Source organism: Camellia sinensis, chromosome 10 (genome assembly GCF_055761805.1).
Source record: "Camellia sinensis isolate YWXY chromosome 10, ASM5576180v1, whole genome shotgun sequence".
In the NCBI taxonomy this organism is placed as follows: domain Eukaryota; kingdom Viridiplantae; phylum Streptophyta; class Magnoliopsida; order Ericales; family Theaceae; genus Camellia; species Camellia sinensis.
Genome location: NC_138970.1, coordinates 146,925,542 through 146,947,388, shown reverse-complemented (window position 1 = coordinate 146,947,388; position 21,847 = coordinate 146,925,542). Strand labels below are relative to the sequence as shown.

The 21,847-nt window shown below is 33.6% G+C and overlaps 1 protein-coding gene across 6 annotated transcripts; it reads left to right on the top strand.

The window, feature by feature from the left end:
• Nucleotides 1-2,874: 2,874 nt before the first annotated feature.
• On the top strand, nt 2,875-17,485 carry LOC114293159 (lipid phosphate phosphatase 2). 6 transcript variants are annotated; one of them, XM_028237194.2, is made up of 10 exons: nt 2,977-3,262; nt 5,366-5,620; nt 5,929-6,153; nt 6,521-6,608; nt 6,708-6,817; nt 6,936-7,029; nt 12,877-13,065; nt 13,152-13,211; nt 16,051-16,083; nt 16,969-17,485. In XM_028237194.2, the coding sequence occupies exons 3-10, from the start codon at nt 5,938-5,940 to the stop codon at nt 17,175-17,177; spliced, it is 999 nt and encodes a 332-aa protein (XP_028092995.2). In that variant the 5' UTR covers nt 2,977-3,262; nt 5,366-5,620; nt 5,929-5,937; the 3' UTR covers nt 17,178-17,485. The 6 variants fall into 6 exon arrangements, with proteins under 6 accessions (XP_028092997.1, XP_082748682.1, XP_028092995.2 ...); XM_028237195.2 differs by having other exon boundaries at nt 3,203-3,262; nt 5,356-5,620; XM_082892556.1 differs by lacking the exon at nt 5,366-5,620 and having other exon boundaries at nt 2,940-3,262.
• The last annotated feature ends 4,362 nt before the right edge of the window (nt 17,486-21,847 follow it).

Genomic DNA, 21,847 nt, shown 5'->3' with positions numbered 1-21,847 from the left:
TTTAAGTTGGGCTTCCACAAAAGGTGTAAGTTCGAAGAAAAGGTATAAATGTTATGCCAAAAATTCTTACACAAAAGGAGTAACTTTTCAAAAAAAATACAAGTACTTCCACGAAAAGGTATAAACTTAAGCAAAAGGTGTAAATTTGATGAATTTATCTTTTCACAGAAGGTATAAGTGACTTTCGAAAAAGCTTTAAGTTGGGCTTCCACAAACGGTGTAAGTTCGAAGAAAAGGTATAAATCTTATGCCAAAAATTCTTACACAAAAGGAGTAACTTTTCAAAAAAAATATAAGTACTTCCACGAAAAGGTATAAGCTTAAGCAAAAGGTGTAAATTTGATGAATTTATCTTTTCACAAAAGGTATAAGTGACTTCCGAAAAAGCTTAAGTTGGGCTTCCACAAACGGTGTAAGTTCGAAGAAAAGGTATAAATCTTATGCCAAAAATTCTTACACAAAAGGAGTAACTTTTCAAAAAAAATATAAGCACTTCCACGAAAAGGTATAAGCTTAAGCAAAAGGTGTAAATTTGATGAATTTATCTTTTCACAAAAGGTATAAGTGACTTCCGAAAAACCTTGAAGTTGGGTTTTCACAAAAGGTGTAAGTTCGAAGAAAAGGTATAAATCTTATACCAAAAATTCTTACACAAAAGGAGTAACTTTTCAAAAAAAATATAAGCAGTTCCACGTAAAGGTATAAGTTTAAGCAAAATGTGTAAATTTGATGATTTTTTTTTTCACAAAAGGTATAACTGACTTCCGAAAAACCGTTAAGTTGGGCTTTCACAAAAGGTGTAGGTTCGAAGAAAAGGTATAAATCTTATGCCAAAAATTCTTACACAAAAGGAGTAACTTTTCAAAAAAAATATAAGCAGTTCCACGAAAAGGTATAAACTTAGGCAAAAGGTGTAAATTTGATGAATTTATTTTTTCACAAAAGGTATAACTGACTTCCGAAAAACCTTTAAGTTGGGCTTTCACAAAAGGTGTAAGTTCGAAGAAAATGTATAAATGTTATGCCAAAAAATCTTACACAAAAGGAGTAACTTTTCAAAAAAAATATAAGCTCTTCCACGAAAAGGTATAAGCTTAAGCAAAAGGTGTAAATTTGATGAATTTATTTTTTCACAAATGGTATAAGTGACTTCCAAAAAAACTTTAAGTTGGACTTTCACAAAAGGTGTAAGTTTGGAGAAAACGTATAGATCTTATGCCACAAAGATATGTAAGTAACTTCGCAAAACGTCTAAGTTCCGTTTTTTTTGTAAGCTCCTAAAATCCAATCACACTGTATTTGTCTTGTTCAGATAATGGCAATGTGAGAGAGAAGGGCGTTTCGAAGGGCTTGGCCTTTCTCCCAGTAGAACTCCGTTTCAGAGAAGACGAGTCTGGGAGGGCTTGGAATAGCGACTCCGAGCCCAAATCCAACCAAGTATGTCAATGTAAAAGAGAACCGTTTTTAATATAGAGCAGCGGACAGAGAGAGAGAGAGAGAGAGAGAGAGAAAGATAGACTGAGATCAACAGACATAGAGACCTAGATGGACATTGATCGACAGAGGGACCGAAATCGACAGAGATCGACAGAGAAGAGACCCACATGGACACAGACAGACCAAGATCGATGGAGACAGACCGAGATAAACAGGGATCGACAGAGAGAGACCGACATCGACACAGAGAGACCAAGATTGATAGCCAATCTTTTAAAAAACCTTTGATTTGCGGCGGCGGTGCCAGTGGAGGTGCCGATCTCAGAAGGCTATGAGCACTGGAGCCCACCGACGCTTGGGTGGTCAGCGGGGGTCACGACCCTTTGATTTGTTCAGTGGTTGTCTCAATTGGTTTATGAACACTTCGAAATGTTACTCCTTTTGTGTTTACTACTTTGAGATGAACATATGTTACTCCTTCTGTGTTTACGAACATTTTGAAATGAACCCTTTGTTACTCCTTTTCTGGTTATCAACGCTTTGAAATGTTACTCCTTCATACTTTTCGTGAAAATATTTACACCATTTTTGAAAAGTTACTCATTTTGTGTAAGAATTGTTGGCATAAGATTTATACTTTTTCTTTGAACTTACACCTTTTGTGAAAGCCCAACTTAAAACTATTTCGGAAGTTACTTATACCTTCTGTGGAAAAAAAAATTCATGAAATTTGCACCTTTTGCTTAAGCTTACACCTTTTCCTGAAAAGGCTTACACCATTTTTGAAAAGTTACTCCTTTTGTGTATGAATTTTTGGCATAACATTTATACTTTTGTGCTTATATACTCTTTCACAAAATGTGTAAGTTTGAAGAAAAAGTATAAATCTTATGGAAAAAATTATTTCACAAAAGGAGTAACTTTTCAAAAAAAATATAAGTAGTTCCACGAAAAGGTTTAAGCTGAAGCAAAAGGTGTAAATTTGATGAATTTATTTTTTCACAAAAGGTATAAGTGACTTCCGAAAAGCTTTAAGTTGGGCTTCCACAAAAGGTGTATGTTCGAAGCAAAAGGTATAAATCTTATGCCAAAAATTCTTACACAAAAGGAGTAAGTGTTCATAAAAGGTGTAAATGATTTCACAGAAGGCGTAAGTTTTCAGAAAAATGTATAACTTTTCAGAAATCAGTTATGCCTTTTTCTAAAATTCCTTACGCCTTTCGTGAAAACTTATATATTTTTTCTGACCATTTACACTTTTAGTCATATAATATATTATTTTATTAATTTACCTGGAAAGTGACCTGCTTAGCAGGTCACCAATGTGTAAGTTTTTAAATATTTTGATATAACTCAATACATACAAATATATAAATGTAAAATAGAAGAGTATATGTGCCTTGCATATCATATGTAAGGTACACATAAGAAAAGTCCATTATGGAGATGTGAGAAGATCAACTTCTTCTTCTTTTTTGTTTATTTATTTTTTTAATGCCATTAGTTTATTTAAAATAAATCAGAAACAGTTTTTGTTTTATTGTTTTTTTTTTGGCTTTTTTAACTTTCTAAAATTAATACTTCCGTTATGGTCTGCTCTCTCTGTTTTGTCATCTAAAGCCCTCAATCCAATCTATTTGAGTGTGACCCAATCTCTTTCTTCTAGGTTTTGGTCAAAAATTTGCTGCTACGGTGTCTGCCTTTTGTCTTCTGCCGATAAAACCAGCTCTCTCTCTCTCTCTCTCTCTCTCTCTCTCTCTATTATTGCTTTCAGATTCTCTCTCCTCCATTGTTGCTAAAGCTTTGTGAACGCAGATTATTTCAGGTGAGTTTTTTCTTTTTTTTGGGTTTTTCTTCAAATCAAGAGTTTCCCTTTTCATTTTTTTTCTCACTCTGAAAATCTACAGCTTTAAACCTGTGAGTGAGAGTGATGTGAATCTTACAATTCATGTTCATTTTCACTTCTTGCATTTTGTTTGTGGGATGCGCTCACTTGTCAGTTCTTGTCAATTACTGTTTGTGTGTTTGTTTGTTTGTTCGCTGAGACACAAAAAGAAAGAAAGTTGTTTCTTTATGTGTTATGGATGAATGAGGTGGAGTTTGTTGATTCATTTAAACGCAAATTGCAAAGTTGGAAATTTAAGCTGTTTGAGTTCTTACTTCACTTGTGTTTTCTCAGGAAGCAAACTGGGTCTTGTGGAAACTGTTACAAACCCTAGTTTTTAGGCATTTTATGAATTTCAGTAGGACACTGTTGAGGATTTTGTGTATGTAAACTATCTGCTGAGTTTAGGGTTTGCTGATATTAGCAATTGATATACATATAAAGCAATTCCAGAAAAGGTGTTAGCAAAATTTTCTGTTAGGCCTCAATCTATAGAGCCTTAATACAAATTTTACCAATCAAACAATGATCAGGCTATGTGTTGACTGTTCTTTTGCCTTGACAGTTTCAAGGACTTCCAAATTATCCAAGCGTGAAGAAAATAACAGAGAGAGAGAGAGAGAGAGAGAGAGAGAGAGAGAGAGAGAGAATAAGATGAAATAAAATGATTGAGTGAACAATCAAATTACAAGAAACATTAAACTACATCTACTCTCATCTAAGTTGCATCTACTCCTAGGATAGAAGAAATGATAGAAATCAATTCATCTTACTTGTTGGAGATCCTTCACAATGTAGCCATGAATGGCTATTTATAGACAAAGTATAGGAAAAAATTACCACCCAAGTCTTTGAGAAGCTAATAAGATTATGTATTTGACTTATTTGATATATATCAGCAAAAATAAAAGAAATAAAAATAAAAATCGAATTATAACGGTTAAAATAGAGAAAAAAGCATCATTCATCAAGATACTAAACTGTGTATAACATATGTACTGCCCACAACAAGAGGCTATGCAGCTATTAGACTATAGTTAACCCAAAATTGTGTTTGGAAACTTCGTGGGGATAAAAAAAAAAGCCAACCTCGATTCTCCCACCTTGCAATTAGCACAAAAATCAACAACCCAACTTGCAAGGAGAGAGCTCGGGATAGGGTGATATGATGAAGGAATTGGGAGAATGAGTGTGGGTTAGTGGTGGTTGAGAAAGAGATTGTTTGGTTGAGGTTAGCCCTAGGTTGTCAGTTTGAAAATGGGGAAGAAGAGAGAAGAGAACAATGGCAGGGTGGATGAGTTTGTCACCAGAGATGGATAGAGATGAGATTGCAAGTCTGATCCATTTTTTTAAATATAAGTTAAATGCCCTCACAGCCTAATTTCTATATTCATGAGATAACAATAGGAAAAGTGTCTATTGCAATCACCTCTTGCCTCTAATTTTTATCAAATTTTGCCAAGTGGCTTCTAGTTTTTTGTCAATGCATAACTTCTATTTATCTATACCAATGTTGTTGGTTAGATCAACAGTGGTGTTGGTTTTATATTGTAGAATTTGATTATCTTGCTCTAGGAAAATATAGAGAGAAAATTAAACTTTTTCTTGTTTAGTATAAACCATGCTTTTGTTAGATGGTGGAATAGAATATTGTGTGAAACCTTATGTTTGACATTATACTATTATACAAATGAATGAGTTCAACTATGATTTTCAATCCCATAGACTTTGGTTGGCTTATATAGTTGTACATGGGTTAAATGTTTGGGCAGTTAGTGTTTTCAGTGAAATGAAGCATCAGATTGGTAAGTTGGGTGATATGCAACTATATGTTACATATAAATTTAAAAATATCAAATACTCTATGAAATTAAAAATGAGCATAATGGAATCATTAAAAAAAAAAAAAAAAAAAAAAACTCATCACAATTATGATGTTGTCTGAAAGGATAATACAAGTGCCATGGCACGGCTACTACAATATTAAGCAATAGTGGTTGTTTAACAAACACAATTTCTGATATTTGTGAAAGATGTTGGCAGGGAGTGAATAGGAAAGATGCCTCTTGGTGTCTCTGATAGGGAAAAAATGTTAAGCCAAAACCAGTGCCATCAGAATTCACTCACTGGTTGACTTTCTATCACAAGAGACAACTCGGAATCATATTGCGAGTGTTCATATGGCTTGGTTTGGATGAGTCATTTTGGAATTCACATTTCATTACATTGTATCATGAATTCATGTTGGTGCTGCTTTGGTCCGAATTCTACCTATCGAAGTCAATTGAGACATAGCTGGTAATTCAATTACTATTATATTGCATTAATTGTATTTGTGCAATTGTGCTTAATAGTTGATACATAAAAAGTTGTCTTGGTCATGTGTTACTGATTCTTGTGTGTTCAAATGGGAAGCACAGATAGCAAACGTTGTTGTTGTTATTTTATTTTATAGTTATAGCCTGTGTCATAAATTTATGGAACAAGGTTGGGTGTGAATCGTTTTATATGATGTCTTCCCCCCATCTCTGCCTCTGCCCTTATTAAGTTTTGCTTCAGGTTTTGCAATGCAATTTCCACCAACTAACATTTTGTTTTTCCTTTAGTTGGTGAAAATGCCTGAGATTCAGTTAGGTGCTTACACTCTAAGATCCCATGGAGCTCAAGTGGCAAGGATACATATGCATGATTGGCTAATCCTTTTGCTTCTTTTTGTGATGGAAGTCATTTTGAATCTTATAGAACCATTTCATCGTTTTGTGGGAGAGGACATGTTGACTGATCTAAAGTACCCACTGAAAGGCAATACTGTTCCCTTTTGGGCTGTTCCGGTATGTGTATTTGAAGGCTATGTTTGGATCTTGGAATTGTGGAGGAAAAAGGTTGAAAAGGGAAAAGATAAAAAAAAAAAGAAAATGAAGTAAAAAGAAGCTAATTCCTTTCTTTCTTTGGTTGGGTTAGCAAAATATGAAGAAAATGAGTTGGTATTTGTGGAAAAAAATCCATTTTTTGTTTGTTGTCCATAGAAAATTAAATATGTACAAGCAGTTTCATTTTCCTTTCTCTTGACAAATCCAAGATGCAAACATAGTGTAAGACTCATTATGCATGGAAAACTTTGGTCTGTTAGATAGTGCATGATATATATCTCTATGACACACCAAAATAAAGTGTTCTTTTCTTCCTTTACTGTAACAGGTCATTTGTATATTGTTGCCTTTGGTAGTCATTCTTATCTACTACATCATTAGAAGGGATGTTTATGATTTCCATCATGCCATATTGGGTAGAGTTCTTCCTTCAAAGATTTTTGTTATGCTGCTTATAGCGATTTGTATCTTACTGTAATGCAATGATGTATGTTTGATTTTGTATGCATGTTCAGGCCTTCTGTTTTCTGTACTTATAACTGGAGTTATAACTGATGCAATCAAAGATGCTGTTGGCCGTCCTCGTCCAGACTTCTTTTGGCGTTGCTTCCCTGATGGCAAGGGGGTGAGACCTCATCAAATGCTTTAGTTTCTTATCATGTTCGGTTATGTCAGTTTTATATAATAAGGTTTTACCTTGTAGATTGGATAATAGTATGCTGTGTGGCATGTGGTATGTGTAGGTATTTGAAAATATCACCAGGAATGTTATGTGTACTGGAGAGAAAAGTGTCATCAAGGAAGGGCACAAAAGTTTCCCAAGCGGGCATACATCTTGTAAGCAGAAAAAATTACATTCAACAGATTAAATATTGTGTGTATAGTGTGCTGCTTATTTTGCAATACCCTTCTTTTATGAGCATGCTTCCTTTATATATATGTGTGTGTTTTCTTGATTATGTGTAAACCCTTTAGCTCAAATGATATGGGAACTTCAAAAAAATAGCCAAAAAGTCACTAAAAATGCTAAAAGCCAAAGAACTATACCAAAAAGTCAAAGACTTTCTTTCTTCTCTGCTTTTTGCACGTTTTTTCATAAAAATCCAAAACATCAAAAAGCCAAAAAAGTTACTAGAATAGCTTATTCCCAAAACAATCTATAGTTACCTCAGAAGTTATCGTTCTCTTGAGCTTTCTCTATCAGTTAGTTGTTTTCCTTTCCTACATGGTTTGCTGACACATAGTTCAATGTAAATTAATTGAGAAAACTACAGTTGGAGTGGACATTTATTTATAATTTTAGGGGGATACATTGGAATCTAAGAATTTTGTTAGTTTAAGTAGGAATAAAACAAAATATATGGTGCTTAGTAAAAGAAATAAGAAACAAAAAAATGGAATGATATTTGAGCAAAATTAGAATTAGGAATGAAGAGATATGGCGAAACTCGATGTCCAAGAGATAACTAAATGTGGGAATCTCATTCCAGATATGCCCTGATTGTTTTTTCTAATCACAAGGCACTTCTAACAGCTGATGATGGCCTCCACATCAAGGCCAGTAGTCATTATACTAGTGTGGATGAAAATGAATCTCTTGACTATTTTTCTCATCCTTGGAAAATATGATTCATCAAGCAGATTGACAATTTTTGACATCTTGGATTGGTTTTCCATAAGGAAAGGAGATTGAGGAGGATGTAGGTTGGATGAAATGAAAAAAAATGCATCTCGCAGTACTATGTCATATGTATAATTTCTGCTAAATTGAAGGGAAAATTATAGGTTGGCTACAAGGTGAACTATGCTGTATGGTACATAATATTGGTATTAAAGAAACAACATTTTAAAAAAATTAGAGCAAATGAAATGAGGATGCTGAAATGGACGAGTGGTGTTATAATAATAGATATTTAAGAAATAAATGCATTTATGAGGAGGCAGTGATTGAAGATCATATGAAGGGAAGTCATTGCATTCATTTGAGATGGCTTGGTCATGTGCAACGTGACAATATGTGCTGGAAAGGAGTGATTTGATCCTGATCCAAGAGGGCTAAAAGGACGAGGATGGTTGAGGACAACTTTGGTTGAAGTGATGAGAAAGGACATGATAGCCTTGAGTTAGTTGAGCATAAGGAATAGAGCCAACTGGAAAAATAAATCTATATAGCAAGCCCCCAGTCATTGTGTTACATACACTTTTGCTAACAAAATTAACACAAATAAAAATAGAAGAAATAGGGAAGAGAGACCCACTTTGAGAGGGGAGACCTCCAATTGGTTCACATTGAGGAGAACCAAACCTACTGCACTTCACAATTGAAGTCTTTTCAAGTAAACAGTCTCCTCTTCATTCATTGATGTTGTTTTTAAACAAGAGATAATTATCTATTCAACTACCGATGTTCTATATAATAGGATAATTATCTAATCCCATTAACCATGACTTCTCCCACTGATTAATTAAGAGATATGAAAAAAGTCAATTGTATGTTTGTACATTTTTTGTTTCAAAAAATGGGATCCAGGAGGTTTTTTAATTACTTGTATTTCGACCTTGAGGGCAAGGTTGAATCTGAGGGGGAAGGAAAGATATGTACAATATTTTGATAAAAAAACATTATGTGTCTCTTGTTAATTAAGTAGTGGGAGAAGTCATGGGTTATGGGATTTCATAATTATCCTATTGTATAGGACATGGGTAGTTGAGTAGGTAACTATCTCTTGTATAAAAACAACGTTAATGAATGGAGAGGAGACTGCTTATTTGAGAAGTCTTACATTGTGAAGTCAGGAGGTCTGGTTCTCCTTAATGTGAACTAATTGGAGGTCTGCCCCCTTGAAGTGGGTCTTTGTCCCCTATTTCTTCTGTTTTTATTTCTGTTAATTTTGTTAACAAAAGTATACGTAACACATTAGGATTGAGGCTTTTTTTGTTCCTATGTAGCTAGCAACTCTTATAACAAGGTCCTTTGGACATAAGAATATGATTGGCTACCAGCAGAAAGATGAAAATCACATAGTTTGTTATTATACTAGCAAATTACCTGTGCCTATGGCACTCCCCAAGAATAAAAACAAATGTTTTCTATAAATTCTACATGTTGCTGAAATTCAATTCAAAATGATTATTCGCTATCATAGATTTTACCACCAGTAGCTATTTTCTTTGGAATGGTTACCACCAGGAATTTTCTTTGACCCAGTAAAGACAATTAAAGTGATGTTCTTTTTGTCAAAGTTAAAGTGGACAGATGCGAGACATACAATTTTACAAAGAACAGAAGCTTTTTTAGCATGCTTAAACAAACACTTTACATAGTCAGTCGATTGGAATAATAAAAATTAAAATCAAAGTATAATTAACAAAAAATTAATACATTCTAGATGATCAAGATTTAGTTCATGCATGCCCAAAAAAACAAAAAAAATAGTATGAATTTTTTTCTTCTTTACTTGCTCAATATTCCAAGAAATAACTTTGAAATAATTCTTCAAAAATCATACCACTTCACATGCTGCATTTTCCTTTCTTAAGCCAGAGGAGCTTGCCTTTTCCTTTCCATTAGAGTTTGCATGCCTTTGCCTTTTCCTTAAAAATATAAATATGGATAAATAAGTTAAAAAAATACTTATAACCACAACCTAGATAAACAAATTGATGTGATTGGTGGGCTTACCTCATGAACAAGGATGAGATTAAGCTCACGCTCATCACAATACCTACTTTTTTTTTTTCCTCGAATACGAATCCATTTACAAGAATAAAAAATAAAAATAAAAATAAAAATGAGAGATCATATTACGGTTCCATCCAACTGAACAAGAAAAAAAAAAAAAAAAAACCCAAAAAAAAAAAAATACATAAATGGTAATTTCAGTATATATACATGGCCAAAAATAGTAATGTTGTCCATGATTTCAAGGTAATTTGAAGCTTGGTGGTGGAGATAACAGTTTTGTTGGCCTAAGAAGTTACCATATTAGCTCTTAGTTTCCACTATAGCATGGCTGTACCCTCTTTGAAAATCGCAAGGTTCAATACAAAATAAATGTTATTATTGTACATGACAAATTTGACACAGACCCACTTATACCCTATATATATGGAGGTGTGTCGTATTATTGTGGGGGTATAATCTTATTATACCCTATATTTGTCAGTTTTGTTCGTGTAAATGAAGCTTTGAGTTAAGAACAAATCTGAGCTCGTGCAAAGTCTATGGCTTGGGTAGGATATTGTCGGATGGATTCAGGTTCAGCCAGAGGGGAAAAGACTATGGCTGCAAACCCATGGTGGAAATGTGCGGAGACTGAGGGTGTCTGATGAGGATGTTGACAGAGGGAGACAGGGGTGGTGGCAAGGTTCTGAAAAGCGGTTGCGGTCGCCGTAACCGTGGCGGTGATGCGGATGCGGTTGCGGGGTGTAAAGGTCATAGTGTAACGGTTGCGGTAACCGGAACCGTGAATTTTTTTATTTTTCGCATAATTTGAAAAAAACTTACCAATACACATTTTTTTTCCATGATCATATTTATTGGGTTAAAAATAAATATTGATCAATTTTTAAAAATTTTTAAGTATGATTTAATATATTTCATATTTTTAAATCACTATAAACTGAGTTTTTTACATTTTATTTTAATAATTAATGACTTTATATTATACAAAAAATCAATCACTAACTATTATATATAAGATAAACAATGACAAAAGTAAGAGAATAAATAAGAGCCTAAATATATATATAAATACATATTTTTACCAAGCTAAATAGATAATGACCACACTTATTATTATTATTATTTTCAAACAACATATAAATAGACACACACAAACAAAATGGTTTAGTGATAGCAGCTGAATAGAATAGCATAGGTTTTACAGTTTCAACAAATCAATAACATGTTCTTCATCTTCCCTTTTCTCTCTTTCTATCTCTTGCTCCTCTATTTTCTCTTTTTATCTTCCCTCTTCTCTCCATCCCTCTTGCCCCAGTTTCAGCTTTTTTTTGTGTGTTTTTTTGAAGAAACAGTTTGGAACCGTTACGTAACGGTGTGTAACAGGCCGTTACAGCACCGTTACGACCGTTACGGCAGCCGCTATGATCGACACACCTGTGAATCTCATTCACACTGCAAAAGCGGCCGTAACGGGTGGCGGTAACCGCCAAAACCGTTACGTAACAGCATTACGTAACGGTTGCGGCCGCTTTTTAAAACCTTGCTTATAGGAGATGGACACTTTTAAAAACAAAGCTGATATGTAATAAAGATATTTCACACACACACACACACACACACACGTATATATACATAACTTGCAATTCATTTTACTGTCATATTTATATTTTTCTGCCTCATGCATATAGTGTTGGTTGGATATACTGTATTTATTGATCAGTGGTGTTTACATAAGGATGGAAATAATCTGTTGACCTTAGTGGAATTTTGATTTGGTTCTCATCGAATATGAATCTTCCATTTGAGGACACTAAACTTTGTAAGAAGGTTTCTTTCTGTGTAATTATTCACCATGTGCTTCAGAAGGCAGGGAACCCATATGAAGCATGGACATGGCAGATTTCATGCCGTGGCAGTGTCTGACACGGGGACACGCCGGGGACACGTACGGGACACGCCAGGTGGCGTGTCCCTTTAATTTAATTATTTTTTTGCAGGGGACACGGTGGAGACACGGCGGAGACACGCGTGTCCACCAAATCTGGACACGCGTGTCCAAATCTGGACGCAGAGAGCCAAAAAGAAGAGTAAAGGAGAAGTAAAGGTCTTGAAACAAACCTGGACTTCGATCCAGTCCAGTCGACTTGCTGGCGACCTCCATGACTTCGATCCAGTCCAGTCACTCGCCGGCGACCTCCATCACCTTCGACTTCGACGATCCAGTCGCCCTTCGACTTCGACGAGCTCTCTCTCTCACCTTCTCTCCCTCGCGATCGCGATCGCGATCGATCGCTTCTTCCTCTCTCTCTCTCAGTCGCGTCTTCTTTAATCTGCTGATTCATATATGTATATAATATATAACTATTATTATAATCTGCTCTGCTGGATTCATATATATATATATATATATAATATAACTATTATTATTATATTATAATAAAAACTGAAAGTATTATTATTATAATAGTATAAAGGATGCCACAGTTATTATTATATAACTATTATATTATCTATACTTATACATATTAATAAAAATAAATAAACATGTATATAAAATAAAATAAAAAAATTAATTAGAACATATTATTTAAAAAATATAATAAATAAATAAAATAATTAATATGTATTAAAATAAAAATATTTATAAAAAAATTAAAAAATCTGCCGTGTCCCCTGCCGTGTCCGTGTCCCCATTTTTTAAAAATTGACGTGTCCCGTGTCCGTGTCAGTGTCTGTATGCGTGTCCGTGTCCGTGTCTGTGCTTCATAGGTGCCGGATATGATTTTCTAGGTGCATCTTCTTCTTCTCTTCTTCTTCCTTTTTTTTTTAAATTTTAAATTTTAAATTTAATTTAATTTTTTTTCTTTCTTCTTGTGTGCATGCATCTAGAATATTGAAATAATGGATGTCATTGTTGTCATAAATGTTTTTCTATCTATAGTTCTTTATGTTCTTCATAAAAAAACACATGCTTAATGGATTTTGTGTTATATATGTAGGGTCTTTTGCTGGCTTGGGTTTTCTCTCGTGGTACTTGTCAGGGAAAATCCGTGCATTTGATCGTAGGGGTCATATCGCAAAGCTTTGTGTCATTTTTCTGCCATTACTTATTGCAGCTCTAGTGGCAGTTTCTCGAGTAGATGACTATTGGCATCATTGGCAAGATGTATTTGCTGGAGGTCTTCTAGGTCTGTTACCTTCGTATTTTTATGTTGCTTACATTGTATGCTTATCATTATAATTTTTTTAATTGTGTTTTTTTAACTTTGTGCAGGATGGACAGTTGCTTCATTTTGTTACTTGCAATTCTTTCCATTCCCACATGATGTAGATGGTATTTTCTTATCATTCCATACTTCAAAGTTATTTGCTAAGAAGCATGGATACTTACTGCGGAAGAAGCGTGTTGTGTTTGACACCCATGTCAGATACTGACACTTTTCAAACACGCATAAAAGTGTGTCCAACACTTCTTCAAAGCGTGTTAATTAAAAAAATTGAATTTATGATATCATACACTTTACCGACCTAAGAAGCACGGATACAGATGCAGACACGGATGCAGACGTGGACACGGGACACAACGGTTTTGAAAATATGGGGACATATACACAACAGTGACGCGACAATAAAATATGTTTTCATATATTTTTATTTGCTATCTAGATTAATATTACATCCACAAAACAATGAATATTAACAAAAACTAACTCTAATTCTATATTTTAAATAAAAAAAAATACTTTTAAATTAACGCTTACAGTTTATATATTTTTTTATGGATGATTTATTAAGTATTTAAATCTAAGAAAAAAAAAAAAACCAACATTCAACATCCAACATTTATCAAAAGCACAAAAGAAAATGGGAGAAAAGACAAGCTAACATGTTCCTAGTGTGACCCTAAAGTGTTCCCAGCTAAGAAGCATGGACACGTGACACGACACGGATACGACACAGACACGTTGACACGTTAATTTTCAAAAAATGAAGGACACGACACGTGAGGGACACGCATGAAATATGTAATTTTATATATTTATTATATGTTATATATATTAATATATCATTCAAAGATAATAAAAAATGCAATATAACACTAATTCTTATAAATTTATATGGTTTTTATTTTATTATTGTATCTTAAGTTATTTTGTTTAAACTTATAATTAGTTTCACATGTGTTCAATCGATAGACACGTGTGTTTATGTGATTGACATGTGTGTCCTCCAAGTATCCAAAGAGTGTCCAGGTCTTTAAAAAAATTTAAAAATGAAGACACGTTTTGAAGAGTGTCGGACACGTGTCCTAAGAGTGTCCAAAGAGTGTCGGTGTTCGACACGGACACGATACGGATACGTCACCTTCTTAAAAGTGTCCGTGCTTCTTAGGTTCCCAGTGTGTCCCCTAGAAACAAATTAATTAAATAAGAGGACACGCCATATGGTGCCGTTGTGTCCGTGTGTCCAACACGGATACGGCACTTATTTTGAAGTGTCGGTGCTTCATAGTTACCGACACTTTAGCGATACTTTTTAAACCCTCCGAACACATCCTATGTGATGAATCTTTCATAATAACAATGTTCTACTTTTTTCATAACACAACTTGTGTACTCTAAATTCTGTTTTGAAACATTTAGAAAATGTATACATGTGAATTATAATGGCCCCGTTTGATTGCACTTATAAGTCAATTTATTTAGCTTATTTGATTAAAAAAAAGTTGACGAATAGTGTTTAATAGCAATTTTAGATTATAGTTTATTTGACTTTTTCACATTTTCTTAAGCTACAATTTTTAGCTTTTTTAGCTTATTTGAAAGCCTTAATTATGTGTAAACAAAATAGTTCCATCACTTTGCTTTATTATAAATTTTGAAGGCATCTTGGATATTTGTACAACAGGTCTACAACTTATTTTTAATCTTTTAAGCTAATAATCTAAAAAAATATCATTATAGAAGCAAACTTATAAGTGATACCAAATGGGCCTATTTTTTATAATTGTTTCACATTCTTTAAAATATAATTATTATGTGAATGATTTCTTAATATTTAAATTATGAAATATATAGTTTTTCATGTAATTAGTGTTATATTATATCACATATTTTTCATTGTCTTTGAATAATTATTCAGGTATATGACATAATAAATTTGTAAAAATATAAAATTTTAACATATTCCAAACATGTTGTTTTCTGCATTTTTTGAAAATTGACATGTTGGCGTTTTTGTGTCGTGTTGTGTGTCCATGTCTATGCTATATGAGGCATGGACACCTCTTTGGAGGTCACGTATCGGGACACATGTCAAACATGCTAGGACGCTCGGGACACACTGGGGACATGTTGCGGACACGTTGGGGATACACTACGTCCCATTTTAAAAAAAATATTTAACTTTTTAATTTTTTTACTGAAATAACATACTCAAGGTTGATGAATTTGATAAAATTAAATATTTGACATAAAGTGAATGTATAATATTAAAAGACATGACATATAATAGATATATAATATTATGTGTTTTGAACATGTCCTTAGTCCGTGTGTCGTGTCTTTTATTTTTTGAAAATTTGCGTGTCCATGTCTGTGCTTCTTAGCTACTTAGGTTATATACAGTCATGCAATCACTTGACAACTATAGGGTTGTAATACAACCTTTGTAAATTGACATCCAGATATGCGTTCAATAGAAATTCCATTCCCTTTTGAAATTAAGGGAAAAAGATATGCTTGCATTTTTTTTAATCTGTCTGGTGTTTGAATCTACAGTTGAATTAGAATTTTGCTTGTAACTGTTCATTTACTAGTTGTACATCTTTTGGCTTCCATTCTAGTTGAGATGTCCTATTTGTGTCCTCTAAATGAATGATTAAGAGTGTAATCTAATATTTGTTCACCTTTTTAATTAGATTTTGCATTATATTATCCAAATTGTATATTGCAAGGTTGAAATAAGATCGACTTCAAGTTAATAAAACAGAACTCCTGCTGAAGAGTGTAATCTAATATTCGTTTGCCTTTTTAATTTTCCTTTCTCTGTTGTTCCCTGTTGATTTTACTTGATAGTTTATTTCATTCTAGATTTTGTTCCTTGAATTGTAAACTGGTTTTGTATTTTTACTTCCAATATTTATTGAAAATCTTCGTCGCTTACGTCCTCAGGTGCGTCACCTCCTCTTCACAATTCTAGAGAAGGCGAGTTGCAAAACGTTTACCTATCTTTGGTGGTTCTTAAAATTCCTCTTCATATTTATGTCTGTTTCTTGTTTTGAGGCTGGGGAGCTTTTGTTATCTTTGATTACATGAACTTGTTCTCTCTCTCTCTCTGGTGGACATTACTTGTGGAAACTTTTACACTGCTCTGATTTAGCCTGTAACTTGTTTTTTTTTTTTTTTTTTGGCGGGGGGGGGGGGGGGGGGGGGTTCATTACATTTTATCCCCCTCAAGAGTCACTGTCATCTTACCCCCCTCAATTTTAAAACCAGACATTTAAACCCTAAACCCTATAAGCAATCGTACAAAGACACCCTTCTGAGGCCACTGCTAAATTTCTTTATGCTGTGTTTGAGTTTATTGTAAAGCATCTAATATTCTGCTGACCAAGGATTTGTTTTTGCTCTGCTTTTGGAGCTATAATTTTCTTTGGTGAGCGTTGCTTGCTCTGTGCAGCTGTTTGACACTTCTTATTCATCTTTTGTCTGATTTTCCATATTGTCTGCATAGCACTACCGTAGTAATCGTTGCTTAATGGTTTCGTGCTTTTTCAGCTAACTGCGATGCATGAATCAATTTCATATTGATCGTAGGTGTTTAAATTAAAGACAAATATACAAAAGAATGTGAGGAAATTATTTCTTTTTTTTTTTTTTTTTATAACTGCTTGATGATGTGGCATAAAGCCAGCGCACCCTCATAGCTCATCCCTGGACAATGGAAACATCATGTGTTATTTATAACAATTCAAATCATAAAGTTCTAAGTGCATATATTTCAACCATTGTATTTCTAATCAGTTGCATGTGCATTGGTAGTCTGTAATTCACATCTCTCATTAGTTCCTTTCTTGATTTTGGATTCAGGTTGGGGTCCACATGCATATTTTCAAATGTTGGCAGATTCCCGAAATGGTGCTCAGCCCTCATCCAGCAACACCAACCATCTCGTCACACGCCCAACAGAAATGGATAATGTATATTTCCAATCTCACCAAGGCATGGCAACATCAGAAGTTTATGTGAGGGACACAAGCCCAATTCTAGATGACATGGAAGGTGGGAGAAGACACTGACTCCATGCTTATGATTGTACAGAAACAAGGATTTGATCCCCGGATGTGCATACTTCGTAAGGTCCGTTTTAAGTGTGCTCGTTTTTCTTAGCAGACCTGTACTTCGAACTTCTCACTCGGCCAGTTTGGATAGTTGTACATTTTAACGTAGATTTATTTGTGTAATAGAGGATTTTTGACTACGTATTTGACAGTGACATTCTGTTTCGTTTGTTGTTTATGGCCTTCTGGAGGAATTGACCTGGCTTTGATGTGAATCGTAATGTTCACAAAAAATGAGATCATTCATCCGAATGCTTTGTCGTAAATGACATCTTTGGCTGTGGGTTGATTGGTTGCTTTTTTTTTGTCAATTGTGTATGGCCATTTAGTAAGTTTCTATACTTTTAGTATAGTCAACTAATTAGGGGGAGGGGCCAACTAAATCACAATTTGTGCTTTTCCATTGGCTTTTTGGTCAGACAGATGAGATGAATGCATCAGAATTTGGTCTAATAATTAATCTTTTATGGAGATAAGGACATGATTAATGAAATTGTTTGGTGAGAAGGATAAATTATTGTTTTGAAGGAATGTTGTTTCTATTTTTACACCAGCACTGGTCGAAAAGTTTCTGATGGTGGCCGTGGCCTCGGCTAGCGGTTGTGGTAATATAGACAGATAGATAGATTATGTGGACAGTAGGTGACACATGGACAAATTGGTGGTGACATGTAGGTTAGGGTAATATAATCTTTTTTAATTATTTTGTCCGTTTGATCCCCCCCAAAAAATAGATAGTTATTACTCCAGAAATTTTAAAATTAAACTTATAACTCGAGTATTATGTATTTTTTAAATAAATTTTGAAGTTTTAAGCAGTCACCTTTCTTACCTTCCTTTATAGGGCCGGCCATGGTCACAAAGTTGTCGCCATCTCCCTTTTGGATTTATTGGTCTGGTTATGGGGGCAAATTTCCAATATCCATATTCAAACAGTGCGCAAAAATAAATTATTTTGACTTGGATTTACAATTCTTCCAAGAAGGCAAAAGAGCTACTTTGCCTGTTTCATGTGATATGAACACTGAGAAATGTGAAGCTATAGGAAAAGTACTTTGCGGTTTTTTGGTATAGTTTAGGGAGCTGCTTATATTATTTCATTTTATTTTTAATTTTTGAAAATTTAAAAATCCGTGTCAGAGTGTTTAGTGTTGTTTCTACACACAACCAAAAATAATATAAATAAACTGAAAGAACAGAGGCATGCACATTTATTTTTTGCATTTTAATTATCGAGCAACAGCTGCACCAAACAGTCCTCTGTGATGTTTTGAAGGTTTTGACTGTCGGAGGCTTGTGTATTTCAGATGCAAGGAAAGCACAAGAGGATGCTACTGTGAGCATGGTCCATTCCTTTTTAGACTAACTTGGTGCTTGTTTGTTTTTTTATTTTTTTGTTTTGTTTTGCTTAAAACACCCCTTTTTTCATATATTGTTTTCCTTTTTTGTTGAAAACAGATATCGAATATTCAATAACAAAGTTCTGATGCTTTTTTTTTTTTGATAAGTGAGCTGTTTCATTTTTATTTCTTTTCGAAAACAGTATTCCAAAACAATTCGCGAAACAAATTGTGTTTCCTAAAATATGAAAACATAAAATAAAAACGATGAGACAGATTTTTCACGGTTGAGGTAACTTCACAAGAAATCTATACCCCTATTGAAAATTGCACTTTTTTTTTGGTTGTTTTTTGAACAAGTCAGACTGTTTTTTGAACAGGACCTAATAAAGATTTTTTTATGTGTAGCAGGGATATTTTTGAAATAATTGGTGATAAGTCAAATTCTAGAAGGATGAAGCATTTGGTTCAATAATTAATCTTTTATGGAAATAAGGACATGATTAATGAAATTATTTGGTGAGAAGTATAAATTATTGTTTTGAAGAAATTTTGTTTCCATTTTTACACCAACACCGCTAGATCATTGCCGATGTCGAAAAATGGCCAAAAAGTTGCTGACGGCGGGCTCAGTCTCAGCTAGCGGTTGTGATAATATGGACAGATAGACAAATTAGGTGGACAGTAGGTGACACATGGGCAAATTGGTGGTGATACGTGAACAGATAGGTGTATAATATACAAAAAGACAATAGGTTAGGGCAATATAATCTTTTTTTAATTATTTTGTCCTTTTGACCCCCTCCAAAAAAAGACTAAATTATTACTCCAGAAATTTTAAAATTAAACTTATAATTCGAGTATTCTGTATTTTTTAAATAAAATTTGAAGTTTTAAGCAGTGACCTTTCTTACCTCCCTTTATAGGGCCGGCCATGGTCACAAAGTTGTTGCCATCTCCCTTTTGGATTTATTGGTCTGGTTATGTGGCAAATTTCCAATATCCATATTCAAACAGAGTGTGCAAAAAAACAATTATTTTGACTTGGATTTACAATTCTCCATTTGTATTGTACGTGTTATTCTTTTTAAAAATTAAATATGAGTTTTTATTCTTTTGATGTTATTAAAGTTGTTTCCATATGGATTGATTTCAAAGATTGCCCATTATCAAAGTTAAACTTTTATGCTATTTATCAAGTGAATAAAAATAAAAAAAAGGTAGTGATTCCATTCTGCTGCTCATAAATTGTTGTGAGGCCTGTGGGGGCTTGTCCTGAACTTCTGACTTTATTTTAATAATTTGAATCGTTTATATTATAAGGTTTGTCGAACAGATCATTCATGTAAAAAATTAAGTTAATCAGATATGTGTAACCCTATGATTGGGTTCGAAGTGTCTTAAAAACATTTTCAAAATTATGATAGCCATTTATTGTATTACAAAAAAAATATAGTCTTGTTATAGAGTTATAAATATCTGATCAATTTATTTTTTTATGTATACTATATTAAATGAATCTTATAATATGAACCGTTCAAATTATCAAAATATGCTTGTTATAAGCCTCCATGGCCCTCACTGCAGTTCTGCTATAATAAACCTCTCCACTTTTAGTCCTTGTCTTGTTAAGCCTGGCAATATTGACCCACGTTTTAAACAAAACCTTGCTTGTATTGCAAGAATATTGTCCTCCTATTTAAAGTTGTCAATAACCACTTATAATTTAATGAATATAAAGTCAACCATAAAAGTAATCATAAAAATATATATATAAATAAATGTGTAAGCGAATTTTTGACCACATTGCCAAGTAAGTATTCAGTTGGAGAACACTGGCAGAATAGATTAAGCACGAATGACCTGCAATAGAAAGAGGAGATTTCGGCGGTGGTTCGTCCACCCGGGGGCACTCCGACGATCAAGTCAGTAAAATATCTCTCAAAGATAACTAATAGTGCTTAACTCACTAAACAGAGCATAAAAAGCATACCTTAGACCTATGGGGTACCTCTCTTTTATAGCCAACACTTACCTAATCCCAATAGAAGCCTAGCTTCAATGGACTTAGGATTACTGGACTTAGGATTACTGCTAATCTTGAACTGCTAGTAGGATTAGGATAAACTCTCTAAGAGTCTTATTGTTACCCAAACTGAAGTCTTCTCCCATTCTAGGATTCTTGTCCCTTATTCGATTATCCCAGATTCTGGTATTTTCGCAGATAATCTCGGCTTAGCTGAGATCATCTCGATATCATGACCAGGACACATGACACCTCGACTGGCACTTCGGTGACCCCTCAACCACGTGTTATCATTCAAAAATTATTTCCCCACAATAAATAAATAAATTATAGGTGGTACAACATTAGTGGAACAATCGTTTTAGTGACGGGTCCATTTATTTGAAGTGTATAATTAGAATTGTTTTGAATAGTTGGGTTGATTCCGTTATCAACAGACTTATTGTAATAAATAAAACCAAGTCAATTTATACATACATTAAATTTTACAATAGATAGGAAAGTAATAGGATAATGAAAGTTGCATGATACAGACTTAAGAATTGAACTCGAGTATTCGACCCAGTAAAAAATCTCATTAATCATTTGAAAAATAATATATAAATTCATATTTTAGATCTATTTTTTTTTTATAAATTTAATGATGTGTAACCAAGTGATATGATTGATTGATAATTAGAGAAGATATGAGATAAAATGTTACCTTTAATATTTTAGAGCATTGCTGTTTAGGTCAAAAAATTTGACATACTTTTTAAACTCAATAATATGGCACTCTATTAAAATATCTAAATCAATTCTCTATCATTTATTTTATAATCATTAATCAATTATCTTATTGACACCTTACTGGGTCTAAAATGTGGGTCTATAAAATAAACTTGTATATCATTTTCTTATCCTAATTGATTGACATATTACTGGGCTTGAAAATTAGATCTAATTTTTTGACACAATGTTTAAATAACACTTGACAATTGCTGACAAATTACACATGTATTCAATCACTTTGCTACTCAAGATCAAAAATTAAATTTGTTTTTCAAGCTTAATGTTGTGACAATTAATTACAATATATCTAAGACAACACTTTGATTTTAGTAAGTGGTGCTCTCAACTTGGTTATCATGTTATAATCACGAACAATTCAATATATATAAAAATATATATCAAAACCCCATCAATAAATTCCATTCCAACTTGCCATCATCTTCTATATAAAGTCTCCTCCTGTATCTTCCCATAACACCCAGATCTACCCT

Bases quoted from the DNA above. Each gene is read 5' to 3' on its own strand.
- LOC114293159 (XM_082892556.1), top strand. From the start codon at position 5,938: ATGCCTGAGATTCAGTTAGGTGCTTACACTCTAAGATCCCATGGAGCT. The intron at 7,030-12,876 runs GTAAGCAGAAAA...TTATATATGTAG, and splicing joins CCCAAGCGGGCATACATCTT to GGTCTTTTGCTGGCTTGGGT. The intron at 13,066-13,151 runs GTCTGTTACCTT...AACTTTGTGCAG, and splicing joins ATTTGCTGGAGGTCTTCTAG to GATGGACAGTTGCTTCATTT.